Source organism: Embiotoca jacksoni, unplaced genomic scaffold (assembly GCF_022577435.1).
Source record: "Embiotoca jacksoni isolate LCO1_2020_lvr unplaced genomic scaffold, fEmbJac1.0.p SCAF_7, whole genome shotgun sequence".
Classification (NCBI taxonomy): Eukaryota; Metazoa; Chordata; class Actinopteri; family Embiotocidae; genus Embiotoca; species Embiotoca jacksoni.
In genome coordinates, this window is record NW_027185425.1 from 20,846,464 (window position 1) to 20,859,971 (window position 13,508).

General features: G+C 41.6%; 1 protein-coding gene across 2 annotated transcripts; it reads left to right on the forward strand.

Moving 5' to 3' along the window:
* Positions 1 to 1,939: 1,939 nt before the first annotated feature.
* Positions 1,940 to 12,414, forward strand: LOC138215029 (sterile alpha motif domain-containing protein 9). 2 transcript variants are annotated; one of them, XM_069176961.1, is made up of 4 exons: positions 1,940 to 1,974; positions 3,331 to 4,038; positions 6,702 to 6,984; positions 8,277 to 12,414. In XM_069176961.1, the coding sequence occupies exons 2-4, from the start codon at positions 3,346 to 3,348 to the stop codon at positions 11,867 to 11,869; spliced, it is 4,569 nt and encodes a 1,522-aa protein (XP_069033062.1). In that variant the 5' UTR covers positions 1,940 to 1,974; positions 3,331 to 3,345; the 3' UTR covers positions 11,870 to 12,414. The 2 variants fall into 2 exon arrangements, with proteins under 2 accessions (XP_069033062.1, XP_069033061.1); XM_069176960.1 differs by lacking the exon at positions 1,940 to 1,974 and adding an exon at positions 2,954 to 3,037.
* Positions 12,415 to 13,508: the final 1,094 nt, after the last annotated feature.

A 13,508-nucleotide genomic window follows, 5' to 3' on the forward strand; every position in this document is an offset into this window, starting at 1 on the left:
AAATATAACACGTACATAAGTATTCACAGCCTTTGCTCAATACTTTGTTGAAGCACCTTTGGCAGAAATTACAGCCTCAAGTCTTTTTGAGTATGATGCTGCAAGCTTGTCTCCTATTCTTGGGCAGTTTCTCCCGTTCTTCTTTGCAGGACCTCTAAAGCTCCATCAGGTTGGATGGGGAGCATCGGTGCTCAGCCATTTTCAGATCTCTCCAGAGATGTTCAAGTCTGGGCTCTGCCTGGGCCTCTCAAAGACATTCACAGAGTTGTCCCGAAGCCATTCCTTTGTTATCTTGGCTGTGTGCTTCGGGTCGTTGTCCTGTTGGAAGATGAACCTTCGCCCCAGTCTGAGGTCCAGAGCGCTCTGGAGAAGGTTTTCATCAAGGATGTCTCTGTACATTGCTGCATTCATCTTTCCCTCCATCCTGACTAGTCTCCCAGTTCCTGCCGCTGAAAAACATCCCCACAGCATGATGCTGCCACCACCATGCTTCACTGTAGAGATGGTATTGGCCAGGTGATGAGCGGTGCCTGGTTTCCTCCAAACATGACGCTTGGCATTCAGGCCAAAGAGTTCAATCTTTGTTTCATCAGACCAGAGAATTTAGTTTCTCGTGGTCTGAGACTCCTTCAGGTGCCTTTTGGTAAACTCCAGGTGGGCTGTCATGTGCCTTTTACTGAGGAGTGTCTTCCGTCTGTCCACTCTACCATACAGGCCTGCTTGGTGGAGTGCTGCAGAGATGGTTGTCCTTCTGGAAGGTTCTCCTCTCTTCACAGAGCAACGTTGGAGCTCTGTCAGAGTGACCATCAGGTTCTTGGTCACCTCCCTGACTAAGGCCCTTCTCCCCCGATCGCTCAGTTTGGCCGGGCGGCCGACTCTAGGAAGAGTCCTGGTGGTTCCAAACTTCTTCCATTTACGGATGATGGAGGCCACTGTGCTCATTGGGACCTTCAATGCTGCAGAAATGTTTCTGTACCCTTCCCCAGATCTGAGCCTCGATACAATCCTGTCTCGGAGGTCTACAGACAATTCCTTGGACTTCATGTCTTGGTTTGTGCTCTGACATGCTCTGTCAACTGTGGGACCTTATATAGACGGTGTGTGTCTTTCCAAATCATGTCCAATCAACTGAATTTACCACACGAGGACTCCAATCACGTTGTAGAAACATCTCAAGGATGATCAGTGGAACCAGGATGCACCTGAGCTCAATTTTGAGTGTCATGGCAAAGGCTGTGAATACTTATGGACATGTGATTTTTTTCATTTTTTATTTTTAATAGATTTGCAAAAATTTCAAAAAAACACTCTCTCTCTCTCTCTCTCTCTCTCTCTCTCTCTCTCTCTCTCTCTCTCTCTCTCTCTCTCTCTCTCTCTCTCTCTCTCTCACTCTCTCTCACACACACACACACACACACACACACACACACACACACACACACACACACACACACACACATTAAAACAAACTATGATTACAAAACTGAGAACAATAGCCACAAACCTGAGCCACAGGTTTTAGTGACCAAACAACTCTAATCACTCATCACTCACATGCCGTGCTCCTTTCTTTTATAGTGCTGTTGATTAAAACCATCACCAGAGCAACAACCTTGCCCTAGCTGCACATGACTCCTGTTAAAGCTGAACCAGGGAAGAGTGGGATCATCTGTTATCAATCAGTTTTTACTAAGTGTGGCAGGAATCACAGGAGCCTCACTCATCACACAAAGCTGCTGCTGTTTATCACAAGTATAGAACAGAAATGTCTAAGCTTCCTCGGACTAACCTGATGTGTAGGAGACTGTAAAGAATTCTCAGGTCTAACTTTGATTTCAGGCCTTGAAAGTGACGTTTTGACAGACTTTGTTGTGGGTGTGGTTCTGCTCTTCCTGTTCTGCAGCTTCGCCACCATGAAAACCAACTTCACACCTGCCATGTTCTCGAGGAGAAAGGAGGGAAAAAATGATTGAGGTAAGTACAGATTCTGTGGAACATTTTACTGACGTCTGGTTTTCAGGTTTTGACTTTAAAACAGATAAAACAGGAACTTTATTTCATCAAGTGCTGCTGTGTCTGTAAATGTTGTATCGTTGTTGTATCAAAATTTCCATGACAATGATCAGAGACAAATAGAAACCTGAAATATACCTTTATTGTGTATATATAAGAATAAGACACAAATGTTACAGCAGGTTTGAGTTAAGAAGGCGTTAACCCTGATGATTGCCAGCCCTGAACGCTGTTCGTTAGTGAGACGTTCAGCAGACACTATTGTCGAGTCAGTTGATCCATGTGATGTTATTCTGCATTAATGTCAGACTTTGTGTATTTTAAAACTTCTGTAGTCTGATTACAAAGTTTATCTTCCTCCTGTGCTGTTGCTTACAGACCAAATGGAGAGTGGTTGAATAGTTGTGCTGTTGCCACTTTGGTCGGAGAACTATTGTGCTTCGAGCCATATTTCATAATCGTGGTATAACGATAGTCAACAGCAGCCTATGAAACCTGTGACTGGATTTATTTCCGCCAGGGTGGAGGTGTGGTCGACCCAGTTGCTTGGTGACTCATCCTTTTAAAAGATGTGATTGGTTGATAAAAAAAAAAAAATCCACTCCTCGTGATAATGGGCACAGAATGGACAGTGACATCCAGTGGAAATAAAATGAACTGCATGCTAATCTGTGGCTGTGAAAGTGTTTGTGTTTGTGATCACTGATGATGATGAACAGACTCCAGTCATTTCTACAGTCACCAAATATCTTCTCTTTATTTCTGTTATTGTGTTGAGGAGGAGATGTGAGCGTATCTAATGAGATCCACCACAAACATCATCCTGCAGATACAATTTGTAGCATTTCAGTAACGTGACGTCATTCAGCATTTGAAAAATATTTTTCTTACCTCGCTTTACTGTAATTCCAAGAATTTTCTTCGAATTTTGTCACAAGGAGGAACTTTTCATGGATACGACCCCTGATGATTCTCTCAGGAACTGGTGGAGACCAAAAACAGAGCTAAAAGAGAGAATATCCGAGTGAGTCTCATCAGGTGGACATCCCTCCCTCCCTCCATCCCTCCATCTATCCATCTGTCCATCTATCTATCTATCCATCCATCCATCCCTCCATCCCTCCATCCATCCCTCCATTCATCTAGATATTGATATAAAGATAGATATGGAGAAAAGAGTACTGCAATTATTTGACACTCGATGTATTTCAGTTCAAATTTTTAAGATACCGTAACTCTCCTCTGAAAGTCTGATCAACAGTGGATTCATCACTAACTGTTGTATGTATTTTTCTCTTTCTTTTTATTATTTACCAGTTCTAGTGCTTCAAAATGAGCCAATCAACAACTGAAAAATGGACCACAGAAGATGTCCACCACTGGTTGATGACAGAGGTCAAAGTTCATCAGAGCTGTGCAGACATATTCACCGAAGGAGAAGTGTCAGGAGATTGTTTAGTTACCTTCAAAAAGACAGACCTATTGGACCTGGGAATCAAACACGGTCCTGCTGTCAAAATCACATCTTATCTGGATAGTCTCAAAGAAGGATCAAAGTATAAATCCCAGTTCCCAGCATATGTGGAAAAATGGTCAAAGCAGCAGGTGAGCCAGTGGTTACTGCAGCATGTGAAGATATACAACAAATGTGCAGAAAGACTCCAAAAGGAAGATGTGTCTGGAGATTGCCTTGTTTGCTTCAGGAAGCAGGATTTTCTGGATCTAGATGTGAAAAGTGGTCCTGCTGTTAAGATTGTAGCACAGCTTGACCAGTTAAAGACAAAACCCATGCTGACGCTACAACCCACCCTTCAGACCAGCACAGACCAGAGAAACACCGAAACATGTGTTCAACCGGAACGGAGTCTGGCTCAGCCCTCGACAAGTCAGCAGCCAGACCTACAGAACAAAACAGAACCACACAGTGCATCTGAAAAGGCTCCTCTGCCCGTCAGGAAGGCTCCACCAGAGACAACACTTCCAATCAAAGAGCAGTCAACACGGCCACAACGAGGAACTGCTGCGGTAAATCTTGGTGTTAAACAGTTTTTCATTCTATTTGCACTTCTGCTGTTGTCGTCTTATAATTCAGTGAAATCCAAAACATGACAAATATGTTGATGTGTCCTAAATTTAAGCATAACAAACTGTGAGACACGTTTTCTGCCATCAAACAGGGTCCTGATCACGACCTCTGATGTTTCGGTGGAGGATATGGAAGTTCATTTTTTTGTTGGATGTTATGTTTTACTCGTATATAGAGTTTTTCTTTGTAATTTAATAACACATCTGAGGAAAATGTTGATGTTCCAAAGTCCTCATCTTCTCTCTCTGTCAGTATGACTTTACATTTCCTGCATTACGTTGTTGGGGTTTTGTTAGGTTCAGAACCGTAACATAGCGCTGATAGGATAAGAATCAAACCCACAGTCAGACAAAAACAAGGCTTGGCACCAAATCTGAGTTTTACTTGCAGCAAGGGAAGTCCGTGCAGGGTCTTAGAGTTGTAAGCTCTTCACCTGTCATCAGCCAACTCCGAATCAGACTTCCCTCTTTGCTCCTTTTATTGTATGTATGGGGTTACAAAACATCACGTGATTACATTCCTATAAGCATGTGCACATGTTGTATAACGTGAGTGCATAGGGGTTCAATGCTCTTAGCACCTTATATGGGTATGTTTGCTTTAAACCTATGTGTGTGCTAAACTAAATAAGCCAGTTCCTCCTCCCCCGAGGGGATGTGCGTTGCAAGAGAAGAATTCGTGGTTTGTGTATGTAGTAGAGACCTTTCAACTACAGTTATTTACATAGACTAGAGGAAACTTTGCACACATGGCAGTACTTAATTTACACACTGACAATGAGTTACTATTTTTCCTAACAGGTTTCTGGCTGGGGCACCTGAAACTGCCTGCTGATACTGATCCTCAATAACCTCAGAATTAAACTAGGGTTCTCACAATCTGCTGAATTCCCTTAGAGAGCCCCAATCAACACGAGGGTTAACAAGTTTCCTTGTTAAGTAATTATTACAAAAATATCTAAATTCAATACAGAAAACTTTGTTTATCATCTAATGAAATATAAAAAAGAAAATATATAGTAAATAAAGAGATTAATGGAATTGAAATAAATCCAGTCAAAAACTTTGTCTTCGTAAAAAGTTGACCATCGACCAAAGTCTCCATCACCGAAGGGCCACAAGAAATCCTTAAGCAACATATTTATATGGTCGAATATTTATAACATTGTTAAATGTCACTGGATGACATATCAATCAAAACTAAATAAATACAATATGCATAACAATCTAACATTTCTATTGGATAATATAGCATTTGCATAAACATAAATTCAATCTTTTCTTAGAACACACGCTTCTAAGAAACCATGTCATTGTATAGAGGTCAGCTGCAAATTTCAGTACAGGCGTGTGCCTCAAGTTTTATTGTAGACATAGCCTTTGTGGTAAAGGTGACGATGTCAGCGTCTTTCTTTTATCCTGCAAAATGGGGGAATGTATCACAGGAAACAACAGCTTTAACTGAGGAGGCCTGCAGCAGCTGCAGGGATTAAAAAACAACAACATGAGCCAGTTTGAGCGGCCGTTCTGCAAAGTGTGATCTAAATTCACTTTAACACTAAACTGTGGGGTCAAAAGGTCCATTTAGTTCTGAACAAATGAGACTTCAGATATAAAATAACACGGGACTCTCAACAACGTTACGCCCTGCTAGATTGCTAAATTGTTAGCCTCTGTGGTCTTTAGATGCCTTCTATGTTGCTGTTGCCGAGCAACGGTGTCCTCACGCCCTGTGATGAAAGGTCACTGTTGAAATTTAACAGATTACAGATTAGTAGTTATGATGTTTGACATGCAGAAAGTGATGCGTTTTTTTGATGACTTAACCAACACGTTTTAAACTGATCAATAATACAAACTAAATATGTATAAACCTGGCAACACAACTCAGCAATGATTACTGTAAAACTTTGATTTAAAGTTCTTCAATAGAACTTACATCAAGGTAAGACATTAAAACAAATCACAGTATGTTGATCACAGCTGATCACTGACTGCCTGCGGTGAAGAACAAATGTCCCCAGAAGTTCAAACCAGGTCTCCATTCAGGTGGACTCCCTGCTGAGTGATGATAGAACCATCACCTGCTGCTGTTCACGCGTTTCACGCTTTCTGAACGACTCTTAAAATATCTCTTTCTCTAATCTGATGACATGGCAATCGCTTGGTGTTGTTGTTTAGATCATTGCATAATGATTGATTGGCAGACAAGAGGCGGGGCTAATTCAAGCCAGAGAACCAATCAGAAACAAGCTAAGAGACAGAAAAAAGAGCAGCAGGATGAATCTTATATTTAAAAGTATATATTCAGACAACGTCTTTGTAATAACCAACATTTTCAATAGTAACTGATTTAATTACTGATTTGTTATCAGCAGCTGTAACTGAAAGTTAGACTGATTTTGGAATTTAACCATATGGAACTAGTTACTCCCCAACACTGACCACGACTGAAGCACTCAACAAGTATACCATGCACATAACTTCCCATGTTATAACCGTGAGCTTACCACTTCCATTTCAAGGCAGCGTTTGTAAAATATAAACTGTGAACACTGAAGTCAAAATTCACATTTCAAAAGTAATTCTGTCTCTCTCTGCAGACCAAACTCCAACAAGGATTACACCAGATCACCGTGGAGATCCATCATGTCCTCGAAGACCTTCGGACAGAAGACTTGAAAAGATTTCATTTCCATTTAAAAGGATACACTAATTCAAAGCAGACATCCATCCCTTGGGGCAAACTGGAAGACAAAGACACCGTGGACACTGCTAAGCTAATGACTGACCACTATGGAAGTGAGGAGGCTTCACGGGTCACAACAGACATTCTAAAAGAAATTAATCAGCGTGAACTTGCTTGTCAGTTCGAAAGAACAAAGGGTAAGATGATCAATAAAAAAATACCAACAAGGAAAAAATCCTTATAATTTGGTATAAAGCCCATCAGACCAACAATATCAAGGCAGCTTTAGGTTTCTTCTGTGAGACAGGAGATCTACCCTGTTCTGTCAGCTTCTGTTTACAGGACAGTTCAGTGTCATATTAACCCTGAAGTGCTCCTTCACTAGGTTCCCTATCTCTCCTGGGAACCTAAAGAAGATGCAGCACTGAGCCAAATTCATTCTCCAAATCTAAGAGAATCTAAGTCTCTTTTCTCTTGCCTCGCTGCATGAATCTGATGCCATATTACACTAACATGTTCTAGGTAACCTGGCAGTCTGTGTGCCACTACACTAAAGAAAACTGTCCCCTCTACATTCAGTAGACATATGGGCCTATAAACGGACTAAATTCTGCCAGCTCTTTTTCTCTTTTCCTTGGGAATAAGTACCCCCCCACCCCCCACCCCCCACCCCACCCTACGCCATGTCCGTCGTATGGCTTGTTTTTTCCATACTATGCTAAAGAACCTCCACAAGAACCTAAGTACATCAGGTGCACTTTTATATACCCGGTAAGGGACCGTATCTGGCCCGGGGGCCAATGAAGCCTTGTATATCCCCTAATGGTGGCATATCTGACGGGAGGCTCATCTCTCTTTTTCCACCGGTGTGGAGGATTTCCTTCCTTCTTCAAGCTCTTCCCTTGATGCTTTTAGCCGTCCACTTCTTTCCTGAGTTTGTGGCACTCTGTTCAGAGTGCAGGTGAATCAGATCTGTTCCTCAGATCACATCTTGAAGACAGACTGTCCACACTGTTTTGGATTTTGTGTGTCCAGACATCACCAACCTATCTGCGTGGGTTGCCGTGGTAACAACATACGAGCAGCTACGCTGGTGACGTGGCTTTCCAACATGGAAGCAAAGTTCCAGCAGACAGTTTATTTGTGTCTGTCCACTGTTGTTATCATTGTCCTCCATAGAGACAAACCTCCACTCTGATAGCTCTGCTAGTAGCAGAGGTTTTGCTCACTCTGTCCAGAACTCTGATCTGAGCCAGCAGAGCATCTGGACTGAGACACATCTGTAGAAATCTGAAGCATAGATTTAGACCTTATTAATCCCACAGTGGGGAAATTCAATCTAATTTACTCTAATATGGAAACATTTTTGAGGATTCTAAATAAACTATATTTTCAGTTTTCTAAACATCCATATGCATTTCCAGGAAAACAACCTGCATATTTCTAAAGACTTTATTTTCTGTTCTGTTTTTGTTTTTCGTTCATACAGGTCAACTGCAGCAGCAGAGTCTTTCCAAAGAAGATGTGAAGAAAGAAGATAACCAGGGGGACAAACTAAAGACTTTGTTAACCTGTGGTGGGAACACTCTTGACAACTATGACCAGTTTATTGTTGTTGTAAACAAGAGCAGTCCAGAACAAGTGCAGTATCTCCAGTTTCTGAGTAAGTTGAAGTTGTTCTGTGTGTTAGACTTTGACCCCAACTCTACTACTTCAGGTGTGTGTCATTCATACAAAGAGTTGCGGGTAGCCAATCTGCATACACCATCACAATTCCAAGGACAGACCGAGTCAGTGATAAGGAGTCTCAACCTCTACAAACAAACCAGCTGGGTCTTCTGCAATGGCAGAAATGACCTCGACAGTGACTCACACCAGGAGCTAGATTATAAAACCTGGCTGAGGAAATCCTGCAGAGATGTAGAGCAGTTGGTTTCATTCATCTGCAACCCTGAAGTTCTTCCGCAAGGAAAATGTCTGATCATGTTCCTCCTACTTTCACCTGTGGACACTGAGAAAGACCCAGTCTTTGAAACCTACATGTCGTTCATAAAGCACACTGAGGAGACAAACATCATCACCATCTGTGACTCTCAGAGCACTTATTTGAAATGGAGGGAGCTGATACAAGAGAAGTGTGACTACGACATTGAACATCTGTCCATAAATGAGCTAACCTTGAGTGAGATCAATGGTACTATTATGGCACTGGGACCAAACAACCAATCAGGAAGGCAGCTTCCCTCCTCTGGTTCCAGCACTGTTGTTCTCAAACAGAAGGATGAAGATTTATTGACAGCGCTGGATGTTTTGTGTATGAATCAATGTGAAAACATTTTTGATGAAAACAGTTCAGAGTTTCATGATTTCAGAATTGAAACAGAGGAAAAATTCTTCAGAGGAGGCAAAGCTGAATGGTGGAACTTCTACTTCTGTGACAAAGACAAAGAGAAGCCATTTATCAAGAGAGACAAGTATGAAAATGTGAAGAAGATGATCACATCTCCAAGAGATTCAAACAATGTGTGTGAGCTGCTCAACTTGTTTCACCATGCAGGTTGTGGTGGTACCACCTTAGCAATGCATGTTATGTGGGATCTCCGTAAGAAGTTCAGATGTGCTGTGCTGAAGGACAACACGCTGCCCAAAACAGAAGTTGCCTCTCAAGTCCTTAAACTAATGAAACTTGAAAGTGAGAAAGCTTCTCCAGTTTTGCTGTTAGTCGATGACTCAAAGGACTCAGAGGATCCCTACGATCTTGAAAACTGTATACGAAAAGCTGTAGAGGATAACGCACCAAATTGCAAAGTCATCATCCTGAACTGTGTTCGTTCCCATAGTCCCAAGAAGCAGTACCAACAAAAAAATACAAGGCTGTGTCAATTCATGACTGCTTCACTCACACCACACGAACAGAAGAACTTTGATAAGAAACTTGATGAGCTCAAAGAAAGTCATGAAAAACCTGAAAACTTTTACAGCTTCATGATCATGAAGAGTAATTTTGACAAGAAATACACTGCTGATCTTGCTCGTAACACACTGGAGAACTTTGATTTTAGCACAAAGGAGGCCCAACTATTTGCCTTTCTAGCCTTACTGAACACCTACGTGGCAGAATCAGCAATCACTCTTTCTCTCTGTGAAGACTTGTTTGGGATGAAAATGGTTCGATGGCAAGAGGACAGTGTTTTGGAGAGAATGAACCCATATTCAAACCTTCTCATCATAAACCCAGTGGATGACTGGGGTGGATACAAAGGAGTCCGAATCCTCCATCACGCCATAGCATCTGCCTGTCTGGACGAGTTGGAGGGAAGCTACTCCTTGAAAGTGAGCGATATTGCAAAGGAGATGCTTCATTTTGATCTGTTCTTCGGGGTCGGAGTTGTTAAACACCAACTAATGATTTCAATTCAACAAATGTTGATTCGAAGACTACGCAAAAAAGATGGAGATGGGAGAGAACTGTTTTCTCCTCTCATAGACAAAATCCACAACCAGCAGGGAAAACAAACTGTCCAAGAAGTCTTTGTGAAAGCATCATCCAGGTTTGAGACAAGTGCATCTATCCCTCAGGCGTTGGCGAGATATTTGTACATCGAAGGGCGTGACTACCCAGAGGCTGTGAAGTGGGCAGAAAAAGCCAAGAACATTAAGGAAAACCCATACAACTTTGACACAATTGGACAAGTGTACAAAAGCAACATGAAGTCTAACATTGAACGAGAAAAGGAGAAGACATCACACAACCCAGAAGACTTGCTCACAAACATTCAAATAGCCGTCAATGGTATGAAAGCTTTCCAAAGGGCTCAAGAGCTGGCAGAGCTTGAAGATGAACCACAAGAGAATGCAGCTGATGATGAATCAGAGGACTTTCCCAGAACGTCATACACTGTTTATGGTTATGTGAACACGCTAGAAATGGCTTTCCTTGTATTTGAGATACTGGGAAGCTTGCCTTTCTTTGATGTATGCAATCCCATGAAGAAAAGCTACTTACAGAGTTTTCTTAAAGGAACAATGCCAATCACAAGTGTTTACAAAGAAAACACGGAGATCAATGACAGATATGTCGAGATCATTAAAGAACATGAGCAGTTTCTTGTCAGACTAAAATCTAAAGTCAAAGAAACATTTGATTTGCTTGACTATTACTTTGCAAATATAAAAGGGAACTCTGAGTTTGATGCAACAAATCACAGAACAGTCAGTGAACATTTTAAAAGGTATGTGCGTCTTTTTTGCAATACACCAGAGGAAAGAAAACAAGAGCAGGAAACCAAATCCAACCTGAATTTGAAACTGGATATTGAAGAACGTAAACTGTATCTTGAGATGAACCAAGCAGACACATTCTCAGGAATTCTTCAGCATTTGGACAAACCTGCTGAGGAGATGGAGAAGATCACAGAATACTATGTATTCCTACAGAAGGAGACAAATGTCAACCAAAAACAAAACATACAACTCAAAATTAATTATATTTTGTCAAACATAATTCTTTACCAGGCAAAGCCAAACAGTAAATATTTGAAGAAATACCAAGACCTCTGCACTCTCCTGTTGGAAACTCTGCAAAATGTAGGATTCTGGCATCCTTCACCAGACCCATACTACCTGGCTCTGCTGTTAATGTGGCCAAATCCTGCAGAGGAAAACAAAGAAATCAGTAAATATGTTACTGCAATTCGAAAGTCATCCCACAAGCACCTGTCCAAGTTATTTCATAAGAGAAGCACTGTTGCCCACTTCTACCTGGGAAAAGAAAAAGGACTGAAGAGGCTTGTCTCAAAACCCACACTGGACAAGAGTTTTCTGCCCAATATGTCTCGTCATACATTGGCACAGCTTTGGAGGAACGGAGACATATTCAAGAAAAAGGCAATTATCAACCGCCTTCATCGAGTCAGTGGAACCATTGAGCAGGACGAGGTGTACGCCAACAACGGCAAACAAAAAATCCTTGTGCGTCCAGCCAGACCAATCAGAAGTGGGTTCAGCACAGAAATAGTGTCTTTCTACCTCGGATTTGCCATTAATGGACCACTTGCATACGATATTCAGTATAAAAACTAGGGAGGAGACATGAGATGCAACCAGTGAGCAGAGAAACTAGATAAAAATAAGTCCAGCTGCCAGTGAATTAAACTACGCATGTTTAAAAACCATCTCGTAAACCAGCAACTTTGTAGTAAAAGAAATTGGCAGGTTAATCATAATAATATCTTTAAATCCTGTACATTCATATCTGACTGTATACTGTATATTACATATATTCTTTTGATACCATTTAAGTTTTTGTAAACTATTTGTATTTGCTTTCTTGAGAGATTTTATTGTGTTTTGTTTTTGCAGACTGTTTGAGTTCTTCTGTGGATCAAATTTCTGATATTTAATGAGAATTATAAAACAAGTAGTTCTGACCCAGAGATCTGATTGGTCAACTGTACATTTGGGATGTGCTCCAGGGTGACATCACACCCTGCTCATGACTAGATATATCACTCCACCTTCTCAATGGGAACATTATAACTATCTGCGCTGGATCAGAGACGAGTTGTAAATAAATAGTCAATCAAGCACAATGGAAATCAACATTAATAAACTAATTCATCTTTAAATCTTTGTTCTTTATTTCAAAGCTGACTTAGTTCGTGATTAATCATATTAAATGAGTTACTGTTTTGTAAATCAACTTTCTTAAATGAATATAATTTATGGCACTGTTACCTGGCTGTCTCCACCCTGTCTCCACCCTGTCTACACCCTGTCTACACTCTGTCTCCACCCTGTCTCCACTCTGTCTCCACCCTGTCTCCACCCTGTCTACACTCTGTCTCCACCCTGTCTCCACCCTGTCTCCACTCTGTCTCCACTCTGTCTACATCCTGTCTCCACCCTGTCTACACCCTGTCTACACTCTGTCTACACCCTGTCTCCACCCTGTCTACACCCTGTCTACACTCTGTCTACACCCTGTCTACACCCTGTCTACACTCTGTCTACACCCTGTCTACACTCTGTCTACACTCTGTCTCCACCCTGTCTCCACCCTGTCTACACTCTGTCTCCACCCTGTCTACACCCTGTCTCCACTCTGTCTACATCCTGTCTCCACCCTGTCTACACTCTGTCTCCACCCTGTCTCCACTCTGTCTCCACTCTGTCTCCACATTGTCTCCACCCTGTCTCCACCCTGTCTACACTCTGTCTACACCCTGTCTCCACCCTGTCTCCACTCTGTCTACACTCTGTCTACACCCTGTCTACACCCTGTCTACACTCTGTCTACACCCTGTCTACACCCTGTCTACACCCCGTGTACATCTTGTCTACACTCTGTCTACACCCTGTCTACATCCTGTCTACACCCTGTCTACACCCTGTCTACATCCTGTCTACTACAGCAACTACTACTACTAAAACTACTACTACAACTACCACTCAAACTACTACTACCGATTGGTAGAATATAATATATAATAATAATAATAATAATAATCATAATCATAATAATAATAATCATAATAGTGAAACTCTATGTATCGAGATGATGAGTTTATCATACTATGTATCGACATACTATATACATATATATATACATTGAACACTTTAAAATAAACTGTACACTTTCACGAACACAGCAGTGTTGCAGCGTGTGTTTGGCTCTGACACACAAAAGCGCTCAGGCACGAACTGGACTTCTCCTCCTACG

Coding starts and splice junctions, on each gene's coding strand:
- LOC138215029 (XM_069176961.1), top strand. CDS start 3,346: ATGAGCCAATCAACAACTGAAAAATGGACCACAGAAGATGTCCACCAC. Junction 4,039..6,701: donor CACAACGAGGAACTGCTGCG/GTAAATCTTGGT, acceptor CTCTCTCTGCAG/ACCAAACTCCAACAAGGATT. Junction 6,985..8,276: donor TCAGTTCGAAAGAACAAAGG/GTAAGATGATCA, acceptor TCGTTCATACAG/GTCAACTGCAGCAGCAGAGT.